The sequence below is a fragment of the Podarcis gaigeae genome, assembly GCF_964106915.1.
Source record: "Podarcis gaigeae genome assembly, chromosome: 17".
In the NCBI taxonomy this organism is placed as follows: domain Eukaryota; kingdom Metazoa; phylum Chordata; class Lepidosauria; order Squamata; family Lacertidae; genus Podarcis; species Podarcis gaigeae.
The window spans coordinates 34,407,786-34,430,877 of NC_139694.1; the positions used below are offsets into that span (position 1 = coordinate 34,407,786).

A 23,092-nucleotide genomic window follows, 5' to 3' on the forward strand; every position below is an offset into this window, starting at 1 on the left:
AGCAAACAACTGTTAGCTCAGTTCCTTATTGGAAGGCTCTCAGCAAAGTGCTGACTTGCAGGACTCTGCAAAAAAGGAATTAATAAGCAACCCTATATTATTAAATCATCTATTCCCATCTAATTAATCATTTATCTGTCCATCAAAAAGAAAGCTGGCTATATAACAGTGTTTCATAAACTTCTGGTAGCTGGGGCACTTTTTTTTCTCTGAATCAAAGCGGGGGGGGGGGCACTTCTTCACTTTTGCACCCATAAAGACTTATTAACAGAGTGTGAATTAGCTGCCTTCAAAGGAGCCCACCGCTGTGCTTCTGCATGAGTCAGTGTTCTGAGTGAGGCTTCTTTTTGGAGCTAGGCAAGCCCAAAGCAGTCATCGGTCTATTCTGTCTCAGCTAGAATGGGCTTTTTAAAAACCTGGGGTTATTTGGTTGATGCTCTGATCACTGCATTTTTGCATTTCTGCACTGTACATCGTAATCCTAGAGTGTCTTTCAATGGGCTGCCATGCTAATTTAATTCAATACTAAAGGTAAAGGTAAAGGGACCCCTGACCATTAGGTCCAGTCATGACCGACTCTGGGGTTGCAGCGCTCATCTCACTTTATTGGCCGAGGGAGCCGGCATACAGCTTCTGGGTCATGTGGCCAGCATGACTAAGCTGCTTCTGGCGAACCAGAGCAGCGCATGGAAATGCTGTTTACCTTCCCGCCGGAGCGGTACCTATTTATCTACTTGCAGTTTGACATGCTTTCGAAGTGCTAGGTTGGCAGGAGCAGGGACCGAGCAATGGAAGCTCACCCTTTCGCGGGGATTCGAACCGCTGACCTTCTGATCGGCAAGTCCTAGGCTCTGTGGTTTAACCCACAGTGCCAACCGCGTCCCTAATTCAAAACTACTAATAGCAATAATATGGCATAATATATTATTAACACAGCCTGATAATTTTACTGTTTATACCCCATACATCTTACTGGCTTGCCCCAGAAATTCCGGGCAGCTTCCAACATATATAAAAACATAATAATACATCAAACATTTTTAAAAAATCTTCCCTGTACAGGATTGCCCTCAGACGGCTCGGAGGTCGGATAACTCCATGCCCTCCAACATTTCTCCAATGAAAATAGGGACGTTCCGGGATCAAATCAGAAACCGGGATGGCTTCTCTAAATCAGGGATGTCCCTGGAAAATAAGAACATTTGGGAAGGTCTGGAGGTCAAGGATTGCCCTTGAGGAAGCTCATTACGGCCTGGCTTAGCACAGGTTGTTTGGTTTAACCTAATAGTTATTGTTATGAACGTGGGTGGTCAGTCTGGATGAAATTATTATTATATTATTATCGGTACTTCCCCCCCCCCCCAAATGTTTAGGGGTCCTCTCATTTTGACTCAAGAAAATAGTTTTATAGTTCAAATTGGGAAAAATAAATACAGTAAATGGACAAAAGGCCGCCATCGAGGGTAGCAACTGAACTGACGATTCACCGTGGTAAAGAAGAAATTAAAAATTATAAAATTTTAAGTTTCTTCTCCCATTAGATTCACAAAATGTTTAGGGGTATGCGTACCCCTGCATACCCCCAGAAAAAAGTACTGCTTATTATTATTATTATTATTATTATTATTATTATTATTATTATTTAAATGTATGTAACGCCCTTCATCCAAAGATCACAGGAAGTTTACGGTATAAAAACACAGAAACACATAACATAAAAACAAATAAAACAATAATCCCCCTCACTTTAAAAGGCCACGGATTGTGTAATTAGCCCAAGGCCTGCGAGAAGAGGGATGGTTTCACTGGGTGCCTAAAGATTTGCAGTGAAGGTGAGCCTTCTTGGGGAGTGCATTTCACATATGGGGAGCCACTGCAAAAGAGGCCTCTTCTGATGTATATTTTGCTCTAGGAGGCTTTGTTTGGTCAGAATCAAGTATACACTTCCCAAGTTTATGCTAAATACATTACATCTGCTAAATGAGCCATCATAGCTGGTGGAGGACTGTGGAAATTTGTGTCCCGGGCTTTTTAGACTCGTCTACCCCTGTGCTATCTGAAACCAAAGGGGTGCTTTGCTTGCCAGAGGTGATGCATATTGTATGCGGGTGGTGCTGTGGTCTAAACCATTCAGCCTCTTGGGCTTGCTGATCGGAAGGTTGTTGGTTCGAATCCCCGCGACAGGGTGAGCTCCCGCTGCTCTGTGCCAGCTCCTGCCAACCTAGCAGTTCAAAAGCACACCAGCGCAAGTAGATAAATAGGTACTGCTTTGGCGGGAAGGTAAATTGCATTTCCGTGCACTCTGACATCCGTCATGGTGTTCCATTGCGCCAGAAGCGGTTTAGTCCTGCTGGCCACATGATCTGGAAAGCTGTTTGCGGACAAACGCTGGCTCCCTCGGCCTGAAAGCGAGATGAGCGCCGCAACCCCATAGTCGCCTTTGACTGGACTGAACCGTCCAGGGGTCCTTTACCTTTATCTTTTTATATTGGCATTACAGTCAGCTCTCTCCCCCCCCCCCATTGTTACGTACTTAAGTGTGATTGACAATTACAATGCGCTGTATGCAGTGTGTCCTTAAAAGATTGCTTTGAAGCTGTAGCTAGCGCACGTCGTGGCTGCCCACTTCCTTTTGCTTGCGAGTATGAAATGAACATGCCGCCACCGGCTGCTTCTTCGCTTCCGGGCCTAGTTCAAAGCACCGGCGGTTAGCCTTAAAGACCTTTACAGCCTTTGTATGTTGTACCAGAAGCTGCCTTATCACTTATAAACTCTTTAGGGGAGGTGAAATCCTGCCCAAGATTCTGTCTCCTGCCAACACATGGAGCAGGGCTGTGGAGGCAGCGCAAGACCGTGACTCACTTCCTAAGGTGTCCCGACAGAGTTGGACTTGCAGCTTCTTTCCAAGGCTATCCTGTGCAGGTGCGTGTTGTATCTTTAGGGTATTATCATCCGTGATCCATGTTAATATGCTTGCAGGTTTGATCCCTGTATGGGCCAGCTGCATGTTCCTTCATTGCAGAGGGTCAGAACAGATGATCCTCAGGATCAGTGCTTTAAAAAATATATATATGTTTAGGGGTAATTTCATTTTTACTGGAGAAAATCACCATTTTATAGTTCAGGGGAAATAAATACAGTAAATGGACAGGGGTAGCAATGCAACTGATAATTCACCTTCCTAGAGAAGAAACTAAAACAATTTTTTAAAATAGTTTTTTCTCCCGTTAGATTCACAAAATGTTTAGGGGTATGTGTACCCTCCACGAAAAAAGCAGTGCTCAGGATCCCTCCCAATTCTGTGATTCGATGTAGCAATGGCATAGTTTCATTTGTATCTAGGTATGATTTTATCCAGTCCTTTTTTTTCCCTAAAAAAAAAAATGTTTAGGGGTACTCTCCTTTTGACTCAAGAAAATCACCATTTCGAAGTTCAAATCGGGGGAAATCAATACAGTAAATGGGCAAAAGTACAAAGATTCACAAAATGTTTAGGGGCATTCAGTGGCGTAGCATGGGTTGTCAGCACCCGGGACAAGGCAAGTAATTTGTGCCCCCCAACCCGTGGATTTACTCCCCCTAACTCTAACCCCTAGATGTTGCGCCCGGTGCGGCCGGCCCCCCCTGCACCCCCACGCTACTACGCCACTGGGGGCATGCGTACGTACCCCTGTGTCCCCCCCCTAGAAAAAGCACTGATTTTATCAAGAAGTGCTAAGCTGCTTTGAAGTCAAATGTGGGGCAAATGACCGGGTGTCACTGACCCCTCTCTCCCTGTGTCTCTACATGTGGGAAGGTGTGTCACAATAATTCATTGCATTAGGATTTCCACACCTCCAGCTCCCTGCAGGTAGCAGGCAGTGGAGTGTAAGGGGGGGGCGGGTTGAAAAGAAGGGGGAGGACACAGAAATGCCTTCACAGCTAGCACCATTTTAATGGATTTCTAGCCCGCCTCTGAAGGTGTATGTTCTCCCAAGCCAGATTACAACAGATCGATACAAGTCGACGTTAAAAGCCTAAAATTTAAAATGGGATTTTCTAAAATAACCTAACATTAAAATAGCAGTGCATAAAACAGTCATTAAATATCGCAACCATTAAATCATCCAAATGTAAAACAGAAAGAATAAGTATTTAAGGCTTTTCTAAGGCCGACAGAAGGACGTGGGTGGCACTGTGGGTTAAACCACAGAGCCTAGGACTTGCTGATCAGAAGGTTGGTGGTTCGAATCCCCGTGACGGGGTGAGAGTCCATTGCTTGGTCTCAGCTCCTGCCAACCTAGCAGTTCGAAAGCACATCGAAGTGCAAGTAGATAAATAGGTACCGCTCCGGTGGGGAGGTTTCCGTGCGCTGCTCTGGTTTGCCAGAAGCGGCTTAGTCATGCTGGCCACATGACCCGGAAACTGTACGCCAGCTCTCTCAGCCAATAAAGCGAGATGAGATGAGTGCCACAACCCCAGAGTCAGTCACAACTGGACCTAACGGTCAGGGGTCCCTTTACCTTTTTAAGGCCGACAGAGATGGGGGGGGGGATGGAGAGGGAGATGTCATACGAATTTCCCTCAAGAGGGTATTTCAGAGATAAGGGGCCCAATTCAGAGGAGGCCCTGTGATGCAATAATGTTGTGCCAGCCATTGGTGTATTTTAAAATATGTTATCAGGGAGGCATGGGTGCAGGGAGAGGCACAGTTTGGCAGTGCTCATGTGCTCCCTGTTATGCATAACTGGGTGTGAATTTTGCAAACTGGGCACTCAGGTAGACTGTAAGTGTTAAATCTGAATTCATAGAGCTGTATTGTGCAATGGTAATGATGAGATTCTTAAGAGAGGCAGTATGGTCAGAGCAGGGGTAGCCAACGTGGTGCCCTCCAGAGTCCAGACATGGCTAGAATCCAGCTTCCACCAGCACCATGTACCTATTAGTTGGGGTGATAGGAATTGTAGTCCAACAATAATCTGGAAAGCTCCAGGTTTAAACTTCCACTCAGCCAAAGAGCAAACTCATTACTGTGGTACCTCAGTTTATGGACAGTCCTGTTTACGAACTATTCGGTTTACCAACTCCGCAAAACTGGAAGTAGTGTTCCAGTTTGCGAACTTTGCCTCGGTCTACGAACGGAAGCTGAACGGTGGAAGGGCACCGGTGGCGGGAGGCCTCATTAGGGAAAGCGCGCTTTGTTTTAAGAATGGTTTCAGTTTAAGAACGGACTTCAGGAACGGATTAAGTTCGTAAACCGCGGCACCACTGTATCTGTCACCATTAGCCTGCCTCAGAGGAGAGTTTTGAAGATAAAATGGATGCCTGGAGAACATGGATGCTGCCTTGAACGTCTTAGGGGAAAGGGGGGGTAGGCAGACAGACAGACAGACAAAATTGAAAAGAAAAACTGGATGTATGTTTCCAAAATATAAGATAAAAAACTACATACAGCAACAGTGTTTTGTGTTGTGTAGACTCCTATGATGTAAGTCATGGGCCCCGCCTGCTAGCCTGCTCCCTAAAAGATCACTGGTTTGCTCATTTCTATATACAGTGGTACCTCAGGTTACATAAGCTTCAGGTTACATACGCTTCAGGCTACAGACTCCGCTAACCCAGAAATAGTGCTTCAGGTTAAGAACTTTGCCCCAGGATGAGAATAGAAATCATGTTCCGGCGGTGCGGCGGCAGCAGGAGGCTCCATTAGCTAAAGTGGTGCTTCAGGTTAAGAACAATTTCAGGTTAAGTACACACCTCCGGAACGAATTAAGTACTTAACCTGAGGTACCACTGTATAGGGTGCCTACATTCTGCATGGACTGCTTTGCATGGCATCATTTGCAAATGGCTTTAGATACCTATTAGGTCCATAAGTTATCATATAGCATATATTCAACACAAAAAACAGTGGCAATTTGTTGTTGACAAAGGATAACTGGACATATAAAGGGCCCCATTACCTTCAGTAGCTTAGGGCCTCATCAAACCTAAATCCGGCCCTGAAGCATCCTAACTTGAACTGGGAGTACACTCCTTGACCATGCAAGGTAATGCAGAGCCTGCGTCTATGGTTGAGCCGAGCCGGCTTGAGGGTTTGTTGACTTGGAAGGCCCTGGGGCCCCCAAACACAGCTCCGTCAAGCTGCAGCCCCATAACGTTTCTACTAGTTTGGAGGCCTGACGAGAGGCAGCAGGCAGAAAATGGCAGCTGCCTTCATTGGCTGCCTTGCCACCCTCCTACACAGTGACCTTTGGAGCTGCTGCTGGGAAACGCAAGCCCTTTCCCCTTCTCCCGAAGGGGCACTTTGTGACGCTCGTGCGGTTTGCAATATTAACCAGGTAGCCTCAGGAGGCCCCTGAGAGCCAGGCAGCAGCTTCTGAGCAGAGCTGGCCTCTCCCAGATGATGTCCAGTGAGAGGTTAATGGGGTGAGTTAACGTGGGTGAATGTACTTGTGCAGCCAGGCTAAGCTCTGTGCAAGTCCATAGGATTAGGCGATCCATTCGCTTTATAAATGGGCATTAGCTCAGGGTCACCGAGAGAGAGAGATGCTGATGCGACAAGTCCTTGGTGATGGAGCTGCAGCACTTTTTACTGGGCACACACCCATGGGATCATGGGCACAAATACTTCCCTCCCCATGCAGAGTCAGATGCTCATTGAATTCCCACGAACAGCATGAAACTTACTGTGAAATAATAATAATATTAATGATGATGATGATGATGATGATGATGATGATATATTATTTATACCCCGCCCATCTGGCTGGGTTTCCCCAGCCACTCTGGGCGGCTTCCAACAAAACACTAAAATACAATAACCTATTAAACATTAAAAGCTTCCCTAAACAGGGCTGCCTTCAGATGTCTTCTAAAAGTTTGGTAGTTATTTTTCTCTTTGACATCTGGTGGTAGGACGGGCGCCACTACCGAGAAGGCCCTCTGCCTGGCTCCCTGTAACTTGACTTCTCGCAGTGAGGGAACCACCAGAAGGCCCTCGGCGCTGGACCTCAATGTCTAGGCAGAACAATGTAGGTGGAGACGTTCCTTCAAGTATACTGGACTGAGGCCGTTTAGGGCTTTAAAGGTCAGCACCAACACTTTGAATTGTGCTCGGAAACGTATTGGGAGCCAATGTAGGTCTTTCAAGACCGGTGTTATATGGTCTCGGCGACCACTCCCAGTCACCAGTCTAGCTGCTGCATTCTGGATTAGTTGTAGTTTCTGAGTTACCTTCAAAGGTAGCCCCAAATAGAGCGCATTGCAGTAGTCCAAGCGGGAGATAACTAGAGCATGGACCACTCTGGTGAGACAGTCCGCAGGCAGGTATGGTCTCAGCCTGTGTACCAGGTTGAGCTGGTGAGAGAAGTGTATAACCAACCGGGCATCGTGGAACATTATTTGTATTTATGTGTGCGGCTCCCCTAGTGCGTATGAAAACCTCTCTGTGTGTGGCTTGGAGGCACACACTCATTCTCTCATTTTCCCTGCCTGTAAGTTTGTACCAATGGACGTAAATTGTGGCACAACACCATAATTTGTGTCCTCACTTCCTGGATGCACATTTACCTTTCTGAACACTGCCTGTGTGTGAGAGCATCAACAATCTCTTCCTCTCATTACAATCTCGCACAGGGAGATCTTCCAAGAGGGCTGTGTGCCCCTTTGGAATAAAAATTGTCCTGCTTCTTCCCACTCTTACTACCGGTTATGTATTCAGTGGTTTCTGTTTGTCTGAGCTTGAGTCTGGACTAAGGATTCTGAGCTCCTGTGCTCTGATTCGATACATGATATCCAGTCACAGAACATTTCAGGATTTGGGCCTCTGCCATTGGCCCTTGAACTCTGAGTTGTGATTCGCAGCTTGGAAGTTTAGACAGCCAATCATCTTAGGAGTGGGAGTGGCCCAGGCTTTCAGGAATGTATATAAGCAGTTGCTTTGCCCCTGTTTCCCAGTTATGTAGTTCAATAAAGGTTCTTGTTATCACTGTTATCACTTCACTACCTATAAACTTACACTTCACTACCCAAATCTAAGGTGGGCTGCCTTAGGATAAGCCTTGCACTGCGCATGTATGTCTAAACCATACGTTTTCCCAGCCAAATGTCTCCCAAGACAGAAGGATGTCAACAACAAGAAGAAATTGGCAATCCCTTAAGGATGAGCTCTGTGGGTAAAGATATTATGCATAAAAACAAGCCTCTTTCAGCGTGTCGCAAATGATACAAGGTTAGATGCACATATTTTGTTCTTGGTTATTTGTACAGTCTTGAATACATGTACTCTTCACTTCTGAGCAGTGACAAGTTCCAGGGATAAGGCTACATGGTGTCCTTGTAGTGTTTGCTTTATTTATAAGCAAGCAGAGCAGAGCAATTTGGAAGGAAACAGCTCTCTCCCCACAGCTGGCAGCAGCTGACACATCCCAAACTCTAAACAGGTATCTCATTCCAAAGGCTGAAAAGGGATCCTCAGCTATCAGGAGAACCGCTCCTATAATTAGCTCTGTTTGAAGATGCACCCACTAATTATCCTGGATAATTAGTCTGTCATCTGCTGAACAACAGATAAGTCACCCAGCATCCATAACAATATTATTAGGGGATACACCATAGATCCGTGTTTATGTATCTAGGGATTTGGTCATCAGTAAGCACGCCGGTTTGGGAGACTCAGAGAATCATTCCCCCTTTTCCAGAACTGAAGTAAGAAGAAGACCAACTTGGGAATTCTCACTCCCTTTTATCTTTCCTGATAGGTTCCAAACACAATAGTTTCCAATAGTCTCTGAGATTTTCTATTGTCCAGGTTACAAAAGCAGCATCCAAACTATCTGTTTGTCACACCACTCCTGTGTGCTTGGTGAAGCAGGACACGGGTAATCTCCTGTCCTGATCAAGGTTTGTCCTGTTTTGCAAACAAAAGTCATCTTTCTAACAGGGCTTTCAGAACCCAGCAGTCTCTCCCCGCCCCAGTTAAGCTCATGATATTTGTGGAGTCAAGAAGCAAAAGGAATCCAGTCGCTCAGCTTCAGTGGTCCATCTACACCAGGGTGACCAAGACCGTTTCAGTGCCAAAACAGATCTAGAAACTGAATCAAAAGGGATCCAGATCCTCAAAGCAACTTTGAAGTTAATCTTCCACCACCTTCTTGAGCCCCTTGCCCCCAAAGTGACATTTGTGAATTGGCTATGGTTTCTTAATTCTCTGGGGTCCGGGATTTTTGATGGGGGGCAGGCTTTTGTTAGCAGGGGGCAGAACCTCAGATTTGTATTGATTTAAGAGGCAGCGTCCTCCCTGCCCCCTGGCTATGCCCCTGGGTCCAGGGAAATTCTTTTAAGAAAGGGGTGCTGGCACTCTGCCCCTCAAAACGCACACATGCAATGAGGCATTAATTGCTCCCTGGACACTTTATCAGGAGCATCTGTGGCGTCTAATTCCATGCAAATCTAAGCATTTTTCTTCTCAATGCACCTAACAGGTTTGTCACAAGCCTATGGTCGCTCCCACATCACTTCATGCTACCACCACACTGAAAATCTCCTTCGGGTGACTACTTTAGGGTGTAGGGTGCAACTGTGATGACCAGGAGTGTGACTGTGAGTGCCCAGGGCCGTGGGTTCCATGCAACGTGCATGGCCCTGGCACCGAAATTTGTGGGTGCCTGGCCCCTTCATGGGGAATTTTGTGGGTGCCCTGGCATCCAGGGCCCCAGGGAGTTGGCACCTAATAATTATTTCTTTTTTTAATTTTTTTTTTATTTGATTTTACAAATTCATTCACACTCATAATCACAAATAATAAAATTACACAAGATTCTTCCGAATCTCAAGATTTCCCTCCTCCCCTCTGTGGGTTCTTTAGTTAACTTTTTCAACTGCATATTATAAATCCTCCTAACTTTCAGTCCTCCATTGTATCCCAAGTCTATGTATCATTACAAGAGTTATTTAAGACCTGCCAAAGAGTTCAAGTGTTTATAGTGGTTTCTCAAATATACAATACAGTCATACCTTGGGTTGAAGTAGCTTCAGGATCAATATTTTCGGGTTGTACTCCGCGGCGACCTGGAAGTAACGGAGCGCGTTACTTCCAGGCTTCGCCGCTCGCGCATGTGCAGACGCTCAAATGACATCACACGCATGCATGGAAGCAGCAAATTGCAACCCGCACATGCGCAGACACACAGACGCGGGTTGCGTTCACTTCAGGATGCGAATGGGGCTCCGGAACGGATCCCGTTCGCATCCAGAGGTTGTTGCTGTTTAGTCGTTTAGCCGTGTCTGACTCTTTGTGACCCCATGGACCAGAGCACGCCAGGCACTCCTGTCTTCCACTGCCTCCCGCAGTTTGGTCAAACTCATGCTGGTAGCTTTGAGAACACTGTCCAACCATCTCATCCTCTGTCGTCCCCTTCTCCTTCCGCCCTCCATCTTTCCCAACACCAGGGTCTTTTCCAGGGAATCTTCTCTTCTCATGAGGTGGCCAAAGTATTGGAGCCTCAGCTTCAGGATCTGTCCTTCCAGTGAGCACTCAGGGCTGATTTCCTTCAGGATGGAGAGGTTTGTTCTTCTTGCAGTCCATGGGACTCTCAAGAGTCTCCTCCAGCACTATAATTCAAAAGCATCAATTCTTCGGCGATCAACCTTGTTTATGGTCCAGGTCTCACTTCCATACATCGCTACTGGGAATTGCTACATCGCTCTGGTATCCAGAGGTACCACTGTAATATAACATTCTCCCATTCTTTGTTGAAGTTTTGATCCTTCTGGTTTCTGATTTTCCCAGTCATTTTTGCCATCTCTGCATAGTCCAATAGTTAGTCTGCCAGTCCACTTTGGTAGGGACCCTGTCATCTTTCCAGCCTTGGGCAAGCAGCATTCTTGCAGCTGTTGTAGCATACATAAACTTTTCAGTTCTTTCAGTATCTCTGCACCTACAATTCCTAACAAAAAGGCTTCTGGTTTTTTTTAACAAACATTATTTTGAACATTTTTTAAATTCATTGTATATCATTTCCCAGAATCCCTTTATTACTTTACAATTCTACCACATGTGGTAAAAGGTGCACCTAATAATTCTTTGCTGCTGCCCACAGAGTAGGCACATGGTAATGTGCTCTTATGTATGGAAGTGAGAGCTGAGAGCTGGACCATAAAGAAGGCTGATCGCTGAAGAAGTGATGCTTTTGAATTATGGTGCTGGAGGAGACTCTTGAGAGTCCCATGGATTCCCATGATTTCTGAAGAAAATCAGCCCTGAGTGCTCACTGGAAGGACAGATCCTGAAGCTGAGGCTCCAATACTTTGGCCACCTCATGAGAAGAGAAGATTCCCTGGAAAAGACCCTGGTGTTGGGAAAGATGGAGGGCGGAAGGAGAAGGGGACGACAGAGGATGAGATGGTTGGACAGTGTTCTCGAAGCTACCAGCATGAGTTTGACCAAACTGCAGGAGGCAGGAGTGCCTAGAGTGCTCTGCTCCATGGGGTCACGAAGAGTCGGACACGACTAAACGACTAAACTACAACAACAAGGTCTCTTGCCCGTGCTCAGTCAGACTTGTCTCAGGATCTCAGCACTTGTGCCATCACTGCCATCGCCTGCAGCTCCTCAAAACACCAGGGAGTTCTGTGGGCTCCACAGTGTCAGGGAGCATGCCTGCTTGGGAGTCATCCTGTTTCATAATGAGACCAGGGCTGTGGCTGGAGCACTGACCATATCGGCTGGAAAATCCCCCAGAGCATTCAGGAATCCACCAGGTCCCATACATCTCGGTTAAGGGTAGCCAAATTTTGTGCGACTGCCGTAAAACTTAGGGAACAAGCTGTGCTATCATAATGATTAAGGCCTTAAATGATAATTTTAGGTTATATGTTAGCAAGTAAGTTTTAATTTATATATTCTTTAACTGTTGATATATCCATAGCTGTCAACTTTTCCCTTTTCTTGTGAGGAATCCTATTCGGAATAAGGGAATTTCCCTTAAAAAAAGGGAAACATTGACAGCTATGGCTATATTGTCCCTGTTATAGTAAAGGTAAAGGTAAAGGGACCCCTGACCATTAGGTCCAGTCGTTACCGACTCTGGGGTTGCGGCGCTCATCTCGCTTTATTGGCCGAGGGAGCCAGCGTACAGCTTCTGGGTCATGTGGCCAGCATGACTAAGCCACTTCTGGTGAACCAGAGCAGTGCACGGAAACGCCGTTTACCTTCCCGCCGGACTGGTACCTATTTATCTACTTGCACTTTGACGTGCTTTCGAACTGCTAGGTTGTCCCTGTTATACCTAACTGCAAATGCAAATGTATCCCTATTGTGTTTTATGACTTCCTTCATAACCTACGACTTCCTTGGAACTTTATGACTTACTTGGAACTGGTCTGTGACCGAAATAATAAAATTCATTCATTCATTTATCTCGGGGGGGGGGGGGCAGACCATCTTAATGGATCCTCCACCCTAGAGGAGGAGATACTGCCACATCCAGGCATCTCAGCAGGGATGGATTTATTTGCCCATAGCAACAAACTCCTTGCAATCCCTGCTGCTAACAAGCCCATAGCAACAAACTCCCCGCAATCCCTGCTGCTAACAAGTCCTCCCTTTCCTGTTCTGTTGGGTTGCCTGCATCACCACTAAGCATAGTGTGGAATTCTGCATACAACAGCTTTCCATAAGCCACTGCAATGACCTGGAAAAGCCATGGTTGTTGTGGCAGGCAGAAGGCTGATTTGCACGACATTCAGTCAGTGAGTCAGTCAGTCAGTCAGTCAATCAATCAATCAATCAATCAATCAATCAATTATTGCCCTTCCTTCTTCCCTGACAGGGACTCAAGGCAGCTTACTGATAAAATAAGAATAATCAGCACATGATTGGCCATTCGTGCACTTCAATACTTTCTGTGGACTTGCCAGTTAAGTGCTGATGTGACTTGGCCCTGAGTACCTTTCAGAAGGAGATGTGGGTGGCACGGTGGGTTAAACCACAGAGCCTAGGGCTTGCCAGTCAGAAGATTGGCAGTTCAAATCCCTGCGACGGGGTGAGCGCCTGTTGCTCGGTCCCTGCTCCTGGCAACCTAGCAGTTCGAAAGCACATCAAAGTGCAAGTAGATAAGTAGGTACTACTCCGGCGGGATGGTAAATGGCATTTCCGTGCACTGCTCCGGTTCACCAGAAGCGGCTTAATCATGCTAGCCACATGACCCGGAAGCTGTACGCCAGCTCCCTCGGCCAGTAAAGCAAGATGAGCGCCACAACCCCAGAGTCAGCCACAACTGGACCTGATGGTCAGGGGTTCCTTTACCTTTCAGAAGATGCCACTTTAAAAAGAAAATAAAAGTAGTTTGAAATGTAAAACATTGGTGATATTTTTCAGCTGTGTTAGCTGAACTGCGCCAGGTTATTTGACTTCAGCATGGGAACGGCACTGTGGGCAGGTAAAAGGAAGAGACACAACCATGTGCCGAATGATGGAGTAAGCCGGAGAAGAGGTTTCGTGCCTGCAAACCTGCTTTCCCTTTGCCGTGCCTGGGCTTGCTGCTGAATGCCATGAATGCAGTGGCCAAATGTCAGGTGGGAGAAGGGGAGAGGGGTCTGCTTGCATGCAGGGATCAGAGCAAGCAGGAATGCGAGACGGGAGCTGGGGGAGGGGAGGGGAGAAGAGGTGAGCGCTGGCATCCAACTGGCATCCAATGTCCTTTGGACACATCCCAAGAGGCTCTGTTTGTCTTTCAGAGGGAAAATGGCAGAGAGCTCCCTGTTTGCGCAGCGGCTGCAGGCCATTACTGTAAGTATTCTTCCCTCCCCTCCACTACCCCTGCCCCACTTGTGCAGAAATGGGGCTCATGGTCCTCAGACGAGGTCCAGCCTCCGTTGCCCAGAGGAACTGCCCCCCATCCCCGTTCCAAAGCTGAGGGAGAGGGGGAGAGGTGGGTGGGAAGGCAGAGTGCCCAGATCTGCATGCCAGAACTAAGCGATTCTCATAATAATAGTGTAATGTAACTAGGGTGGGGGCGATAGGGGCAACTGCACCAGGCACAACCTGGGCAGAAGGCACAGCTGTCAAAGTTTCCCTTCTTTAAGGGAAATTCCCTTATTCCGAATTCCTCGCAAGAAAAGGGAACGTTGACAGCTATGGCAGAAGGGGTGCAGTGCCTGCTATGTATTCACGACCCTCAAAGCCACATTGCAATATGTAATGCTCTACAGTGGTACCTCGGGTTACATACGCTTCAGGTTACAGACTCCGCTAACCCAGAAATAGTGCTTCAGGTTAAGAACTTTGCTTCAGGATGAGAACAGAAATCGGGCTCCGGCGACGCAGCGGCAGCAGGAGGCCCCATTAGCTAAAGTGGTGCTTCAGGTTAAGAACAGTTTCAGGTTAAGTACGGACCTCCGGAACGAATTAAGTACTTAACCCGAGGTACCACTGTATTTATCAGTTTGGCATCATTAGGCATTTTTAAAAGGCTGACATGAACTGGCAGGGAGGCTTATTGCGGCAGCTAGGCTGGGCCCAGTGGTGCTTTTGGGCTACTCATTTGCCCTATAGCCTAACAATGGCTGTAGGTTGAAAGCACATGACTTCCCCCAAAGGATCCTGGGAACTGCCGTTTAAGCCCTCAAAGAGCTTCCATTCACGGCACCCTTAACAAACTACAGTACCCAGGATCCTTTGAGGGAAGTCATGTGCTTTCAACGTATGGTGTGGACACAGACACAGTCAAATGTATTCAGCCGTGGGGATGCTGCTGGTGGGAAGGAGGGTGTTGGTGGCATGTGGCTGGCCAGCTATTGATTGTGGGAAATATTTCTAAAAAATTATTTCTGGCTTTACAGCTTCTCCTGACTGGCGGTTAAGGTGCAAGCAGCAGGAGCTGTCTATCTTGAGCAGTCTATTTAAAGCACACACCACTAAGAATCCTGGGAACCCTAGTTTACCGCTCACAGAGCTATGATTCCCAGCATCCTTAACAAACTACTATTCCCAGGATTCTTTGGGGGTGCTTGGAATGTATGATGTGTGCGCACTATGCCTTTAAAGCACATTTGAAGCACATTCCCTCCCCCCTCAAAGAATTATGAGTGCTGTGGTTGCTCAGGGCTGCTGGGAATTGTAGTTTGTGAGGTGCAGACTACCATGCTCGGGATTCCTTGAGGGAAAGAAGGCGCTTAGAATGTGCTTTGTGAAATATACTCGGAGTCGAGAGTGGATTTCATGCTCTTTACTCAGCTCATAGTGGTGAGGAGGAATGGAAGTTCCCCCAGAATGTCTGCTTTATATACAGTACATTATTTACACAATGGGCCCCACGTGATTGGCTAATTCCAGGATTCTCCTGTAGGCCAATCAAGTCGCGGATTCACTTCCACCTGGAGCTGGATTGGGTGGCTCCTGTGGACCAATCAGGCTGCTGCATTCTGAATCCTATTGTTCTAGGACCAATCAGGCTGCTGCATTCTGAATCCTATTGTTCTAGGACCAATCAGACTGCTGCATTCTGAATCATATTCAACTCAGTACATAACACTTTGAATGCATAACGTATACACAGTCTAGTCCCTGCTCTGTAATATAAGAATAACAGCATTGCCCTCCCTGGGTTGATGTGAGGCTTTGAGGGGATTCCGTTTTTAATCCCATTTTAAAAAACCTTCCTGCACGCAGGCAGTTCCCCCATTCCACAGGGGCAACCATTTTAGACCCAGCAGCTGTTTACAAACCTATGAGCTGTATCAAAGGCTGCAATTCCGCTTGCACAACTGACTTCTGTGCACACAGTGAAACTTCCTATCCTGTTCCTGTTGCCTCGAGTCCCTTGTGCACCCTCAATATCAGCTCCCAGGGGGTGGGGGACCCCCTGGATCAGATTTTGGGGCATGTGGGGACATGGGCATAGCCAGGATTTTTGTTATCAGGGCAGGTTTTTTATTGGGGGGCAGAACCTCAGTTTGCTATGTATTTTTATTCTTATTGATTGGGGGGCAGCTGCCCCTCCCTGCCCCCCCCCCCCGGCTACTACCATGCACAGGGAGAAGAAATTGAATGAGTGTAACTCTGCTTGCGCAGTTCTGGATACAAGCCCAAGTTCCCCTGCAGGAAAGGAAGCAGCCAGAGGACCCCCTTCATTTAAAATACGATACGATATCTTTATTGTCATTGTCCCATACAGAACAATGAAATTGAAAAAACTACATAAGACATTCAAAAACCCCTAAAAGCTCTGAAACCCCATTTTAAAATACAATATACTCCTATTGAGACTCCTTATACTGTGTTTAAAACCAGAATTGAATTTGGGTAGAAACTGTTTCTCAGGTGGCTAGTCCTGGTCTTTATAACCCTGTACCTTCTTCCAGAAGGCAGAAGCTGAAAGAGATAATTTCCGGGGTGCGCACTATCCTGCGCTATCTCTGCAGCTTTCTTATGGCACCTGGCAGCATAGATTTGATCTATTTTTTTTAATAGATTTTATTAAAGTTTTAAAGGTTACAAAAATAAAAGTAGAAAAAGTTAAACAAACAAAGCACAAAAACAAACAAAAAGAAAGAAAAAGAAAAAAGAAAAAAACCACACAAATCCAACCTTTACATAACTTTCTTTCCTTTGCTTATTTCCTTGACCTCCTCACACCTCCCTTTTTTTTGTATTCTAGTTCAATTAGATATTTCAGCAAATCCTTTCCATCTTTGTTTTTATCCTAAAAATTTATCTTAATATACTATAATTTTACATTCTCCTCTTTCACTAATTACCAATCCATTTTTACTTAATCCTTTATAACATTTCTGCTAAAACCACATAGCTTCATTCCTTCTAACGTTCCTTAATTTTACAATGTTTCCGTAGATAAACTTTAACTTTTTCCCAATCTTCCCCCACCGACTCTTCTCCCTGGTCTCGGATTCTGCCAGTCATTTCCGCCAGTTCCATGTAGTCAATCACCTTCATCTGCCATTCTTCCCGGGTGGGTAAATCTTGTGTCTTCCAATACTTTGCAATAAGTATTCTTGCTGCTGTTGTGGCATACAAAAAGAAAGTTCTATCCTTCTTTAACACCAATTGTCCGACCATGCCCAGGAGAAAGGCCTAGCAAAGATTTGATCTAAGGTGGGAGGAGTGCTACTGAAAAGATGACTTGCAGGGATGAACTTTTGGGGAGTCTTCCTTCCAGTCTCACACGCGCATTCAACTGGGAGAGGCTCTAGTGAAAAACAGCCCCTCCCAAAATACAGTTTTGTATGGCAACCCGTTTTCTCTAGAAGAAAATAGCACGGCCAGAAATGTGATGATTTGTCTGTGGAGTAATGCGTCCACACATAGGGCAGAGAACTTTGGTTTGAAGTTCTTTGAGAAGAAAGCCATGCATTTTGAAGAAGACTTCTGTTTTAAATCCAATTTAAAGATAAGGAACCATAAGAAGATTTGGAGCCTTGAAGTTGTCCATAATAACAGTGAGCGGCAGCCTGAGCGAGCCCTCGGGTCACCTGGCCACAGTCTTTCCCACTATGAGAGATATATTGTATTTCTATTTAAATGACAGCAGTTGCTTCTGAATTTGCATTGCACATGCAAATTTTATGCAAACTTGTTCCTTGATGATACACAAGCGGCAAACCTGGTGTGTGCATATCTCTTCTGCCCAGTGATGTGGCTATTAGAAGTGGCCAGGTCCAGTATACCTGCAGGAGCGTCTCTATCCCCATTCTTCTGCCTGGACACTGAGGTCCAGCGCCGAGGGCCTTCTGGCGGTTCCCTCCCTGTGAGAAGTGAGGTTACAGGGAACCAGGCAGAGGGCCTTCTTGGTAGTGGCGCCCGCCCTGTGGAACGCCCTCCCACCAGATGTCAAAGAGAACAACAACTACCAGAGTTTTAGAAGACATCTGAAGGCAGCCCTGTTTAGGGAAGCTTTTAATGTTTAATAGGTTATTGTATTTTAGTGTTCTGTTGGAAGCCGCCCAGAGTGGCTGGGGAAACCCAGCCAGATGGGTGGGGTATAAAGAGTACAGTGGTGCCTCGCAAGACTAAAAGAATCCATTCCGCGAGTCTCTTCGCCTAGCGGTTTTTTCGTCTTGCGAAGCAAGCCCATTGACGGCTTAGCGCTATTAGCGGTTTAGCAGCTTTTAGCGGATAAGTGGCTTAGCGGCTTAGAAAAAGGGGGGGGAAAGGGGAAAAAACCCGCAGGAACTCGCAAGACATTTTCGTCTTGCGAAGCAAGCCCATAGGAAATTCGTTTTGCGAAGCACCTCCAAAACGGAAAACTCTTTCGTCTAGCGGGTTTTCCGTCTTGCGAGGCATTCGTCTTGCGGGGCACCACTGTAAATAATAATAATAGTAATAATAATAATAGTAATAATAATAGTAGTAGTAGTAATAATAATAGTAATAATAAATATATATTATTATTATTATTATTATTATTATTATTATTATTATTATTATTTCAGCCCTTGAATATATTCCCAGTGTTTTTGGATTTGGGCTAAATCTGGGCTGCTTCCCCTCCTCCGTGGGAAACACTGAACAGGCCTGGTGTAACCTGAGCTGCCATTCCTTTGCTCATCCTGCCTTTGAAACAAATGAATTATTCACCAGGCAATAGCTCCAACCTGAACCAAACAGGAGGAGAGGGATCTGGAGGCCTGCCCAGGCTGGAAGAAGCAGGGGCCGGGCTGGGGTTGATGCCTGTGATGCAGCCCGGCTGCCCTTGTGTTCAGCCCCACGCACACATCCAGATGGGAGATGTTGTCATGAATGGTGCATGCCAGGAAGCGTAGTAAACATTTATTGTTGCGAGAAGTGTTTCGGCAGCTGAGAGATGTTTCTGTGCAGGGAGAGAATCGGGGCAAAGGGAGATGGAGCTACAAACAGCAGTGAGGAGCCTTCAGTACGTGAATACTGGCAGACGCACCCATGACCTTATGCACGCCACAGGGTGTTTTGAGCGCATGCAACATAGGCTGGCTTGGTAAACACATTGTCACCTCCATGTAGGCACACACCCAAACACTGCATCAAAATTTGTACCTTTGTACTTGGTGATAGGGACGCGGGTGGCACTGTGGTCTAAACCACTGAGCCTCTTGGGCTTGCTGATCAGGTCGGCGGTTCGAATCCCTGTGACGGGGTGAGCTCCCGTTGCTCTGTCCCAGCTCCTGCCAACCTCGCAGTTTGAAAGCACACCAAAAAGTGCAAGTAGATAAATAGGTACTGCTCCAGCGGGAAGGGAAAAGTGTTTCTGTGCGTTGCTCTGGTTTCGGTGTTCCGTTGTGCCAGAAGCGGCTTAGTCATGCTGGCCACATGACTCGGAAAAACTGTCTGTGGACAAACGCCGGCTCCCTTGGCCTGTAAAGCGAGATGAACGCCGCAACCCCAGAGTCATCTGTGACTGGACTTAACTATCAGGGGTCCTTTACCTTTACCTTTTACTTGGTGATAATTCATTTGACGTTATGTCCTCTCTTTTAATTTCATATGCCTAGTCACCAAGGAAGATTAGAGCCCTGATTTCATTCATAATTCCAATTAGTCTCCGAAGGGTTGTTTATGTGTAGGGAAGTCTGTTGGCACATACAGATGGTTGTGTAGCATAACCATGTTGATTTTAAATGTCAACACAATAGACTGTAAACTCCAGATTCTGCTGGGCACCCCCAGGTTGTATTGATATGGTTGTGTTTGTCTCCAGTGTTCTAATTGAATTATTTGAGATCATTGCAGCCTGGTGCCAAAAAGTAACTATTTTTAAAAAGATGTTTAGATCTACACAGTGTGGATCTTTCATTAACACAGTTAAATCAGTCTGATAATAGCAGCATTATTTGAACCAACGTAGTGCAACCTTCCCTAGCCTAGTGGCTTCCTGATGTTTCTGACTATGACTTACATTAGCTGAAAGGTACAAAACATCAGGAAGACTCATGTAAACAAACCGCCCATATGTAACTCCAGTGCAATTAGCATTTTGATTTTTTGGTATATTAATTCAAAAGCATTAATGATGAACACTTCTAATGATTTCCCTAAACTCTGAAAAACCACGCTGTTGAAAAAAAAAACTGATTGAGAGGTAAAACCAGTCTCTCCAAGAGGATTAGCCCCCTTTGATTGATTGTGACACACACACACACTTTCATGGATCGCAGCCCAAAGACGTGGTCTGTGTACAAGTCATCCTCACAAGGATATGCCGCCGCCTTTTAGGTGCCACGAGGCTACAGAGAGTCCAGCCAAAAGGGGAGGGTAGCAGTAAAGTCTCCCACTTGCTGCACAGAAACCCACCCCCCGCCAGGGTCTCCCTCTCTCTCTCTTAAACATCCCCAGGCCCAGACAGAGGGGGGGGGGCATATGGGCCACTTGGCCCGGGCCTCCGATTCCAAAGGGGGCCTCGGTCAGCATACATTCCCTATGTATTTTTAAAAAGCACTGTTGTATACAGTGGTACCTCGGGTTACATGTGCTTCAGGTTACAGACTCTGCTAACCCAGAAATAGTCCAAGAGTCCCCTTTGTGGTGACTCCAACTACAGGCAGGTGTCAAGCAGGTGAACCAAAGGCTGACCCGTCATGAGGCTCATTGCCTTACGCTGTTAGCCCAGAAATGGAAGCAAGAAGAAATTCCAACAAAAGAAGAATGGCAGACGAAATTAATGGGCTACAGTGGTACCTCGGGTTACATACGCTTCAGGTTACATACGCATCAGGTTACAGACTCTGCTAACCCAGAAATAGTGCTTCAGGTTTAGAACTTTGCTTCAGGATGAGAACAGAAATCATGCTCCGGCGGCATGGCGGCAGCTGGAGACCCCATTAGCTAAAGTGGTGCTTCAGGTTAAGAACGGACCTCTGGGACAAATTAAGTACTTAACCCGAGGTACCACTGTATCCATATTTTCCATTTTGTCTTTATATGCAGATACAGTTCAAGCCTTGAAATAAAATTATTTGTCAGCATAACTTTTGTGAAAATTATTTACATACTTATTTATAAGACTTCAGTTATCCCCAGGGTTAAAACAAAAGTGGGGGAGGCACATTATCTACCTGGCCCCAGCCTCTGCCTGGCTCTGAAAGGCCCTGAACATCCCCGTAGGGTTAAGGGGGCAGGCCCTTTGCAGACAGGGCAGTCTCTCCCCACCACCACCCCAACCCGCATCCCCCCCCCAGGTCTTCCAGCCTTTAAAAGGGGGAGGCGCTGGCACAGTGGCAAGGTGGCGTCTGGGTTGGCATAGATGGGTTTTTCCTTAACCGGTGGCGAGAGGGAGACACAGAGATAGAGAGCGGCGCAGCGCAGGGCGAGACACAAAGGGGTGGCGGCGGGGGAGGGTCTCTTCTCTGCTGCTCCTCTTGCACCCAGGTGATGCTGCTGCTAAAGGCCGAGGAGGGGCGGCTCTGCTGGGCTTAAGTCCTCGGCGCGGTCGGGCAGGCAGGCACGCCGCTTCGCCTGTCTGCCGCCCACGTGGGCTCGCTCGCGCCCTGCCTCCCACCTCGGCGGCGGCGGCGGCGGCGGCGGGCCCTTTGTCCGCCCCTCTCTCTCTGCAGGGCGGCTCCTGCCTCGCCTCGCCTCCCACCCCTTCGGTCCCCTTTTTGCTTTGCTGCAGGAGCGGCGCAGGCTGCAGGAGCGTATCCTGGCCACCCGCCGGGAGCTGGAGGAGGAGAGACTGCGAGCCCAGCGCCTCAAGGTAACGCCCAGGAGAGGGATGCAGGAATGGATGGACCAGAGGGATGGAGGTTGGGATGCGGGAGTGGGGAGATGAAGGAGGTGAAATGATGGCGGGGTGGGGGGTGCGGTACCACTGTGGGAGGAGGGGGCATGTCAGACCCCAAGATTAAGGTGATTGGGGGCCCTGTTGTAGTTCCCAAAATACCCCCCCCCAAAAAAAAATAGAGCCTGAAATAAGATACTACAAAAAAAAGAAGTCTGGGAGTGTCTTAAAAACTAACTCATGTATAATGGCACATGCTTTTGTGTAGTTTTTTTTTTCTTGGTCCACCTTGATAAACAAATAGAAAATACTCTGCGCATGTTCATTTAACTCCCCATTGCTTTTGCTCACTTCCTTGGCCCAGTTACCAACTCTCAACCTAACCTACCTCACATGGCTGTTGTGAAGATATAGGAGGAGGTATAAAATGGCTGCAAAATGGAACTTAGTGCTTGTATCACAGGCATCAAATGTTGGTTCCGTTAACCCCACTAGTGCATCTTTGTTCTATAAAGGATCATATTTTTTCTGCACACCTCCCAGAAAAAAAAAAATCAGGACAGCTCCAAGGCTTCAACCAATCATAATCTGGCCTGAGAATTGCATGCTTTAGTCCCAGCAAAAAACAGCAACAACCTTGCTTCACTTACCAATTTTCTGCACTGGAAATAAACATGTCTAATCAAATTTATAGCCCACATTTAGCAACGAGCATCACTGGGCATTCTGACACAGTCACTGGGATATGAGCCATGGGTTTGCTTGCAAGTTTTTCCTGTTTTGGCCTGTGTTTTCACAACCTTGTGTGAAAAAGGTGTGCAAAAGGACCACCTATGTGCAGATTTTCATGCCTCTAAAAGCTGAAAGGTGTGGGACTGTGTGGCCCTTTGTGTGCAAATGCTTGCATGGTGCGTGGTGGTTGTGGAGAGAGAGAGAAAAAAACGGTGAGGATTGTGACTGGAGTACATTTGAACATCCGCACTAGTGGGTGTGTTCAACATCTGCTGTCAACGCCATGTAGCTTCATTATTTATTTATTTTAAAGTATTTCTGAACCGACCTCCATCCTTTACTGGTACTAGGATGGTATGTAAAGAGCATGACTGACAATCCTAGCAAATACAACAATACAATTTTTTTAAATAAAAAAATCACCACTAAAATACATTTCCAAACAATATAAGCAATTGACACAGCCAGCACTGAATATGCTGCAAATATCTGGGCATGTAGCCTGGCGTGAAAAGATTGTACTGTCGTTGCTTCGTGTGTGACTGCTTGCCCATATAGACCTATATGTGCATGTGGTTGAACAAAGATGCAATTCTGGGTATGCGCAGGAATGATCTCATGTGTGCCTGTGCATATATGCATGACTGTAAGCCCATTGTCTTGTCTTGATG

The 23,092-nt window shown here is 46.6% G+C and overlaps 3 protein-coding genes across 7 annotated transcripts in view; 1 reads left to right on the top strand and 2 right to left on the bottom strand.

Annotated features, from left to right (window-relative positions):
• IL27RA (interleukin 27 receptor subunit alpha) overlaps positions 1-23,092 on the bottom strand; it is an 818,781-nt gene that overhangs the window by 745,105 nt on the left and 50,584 nt on the right. The gene's annotated exons all lie outside the window — the stretch shown is intronic.
• RLN3 (relaxin 3) overlaps positions 1-23,092 on the bottom strand; it is a 135,885-nt gene that overhangs the window by 53,548 nt on the left and 59,245 nt on the right. The gene's annotated exons all lie outside the window — the stretch shown is intronic.
• The window catches only part of PALM3 (paralemmin 3), a 47,317-nt gene that overhangs the window by 9,086 nt on the left and 15,139 nt on the right, over positions 1-23,092 (top strand). The window contains exons 1-3 of one of the 3 annotated variants that reach the window (XM_083718647.1): positions 2,621-2,922; positions 13,720-13,771; positions 21,585-21,665. In XM_083718647.1, coding sequence (XP_083574773.1) covers positions 13,727-13,771; positions 21,585-21,665 — 126 coding nt within the window. In that variant the 5' untranslated portion in view covers positions 2,621-2,922; positions 13,720-13,726. Of the gene's footprint in view, positions 1-2,620; positions 2,923-13,719; positions 13,772-18,422; positions 20,337-20,380; positions 21,666-23,092 lie in introns of those variants that run through there. The other 2 variants (XM_083718646.1, XM_083718648.1) reach the window with 2 other exon arrangements.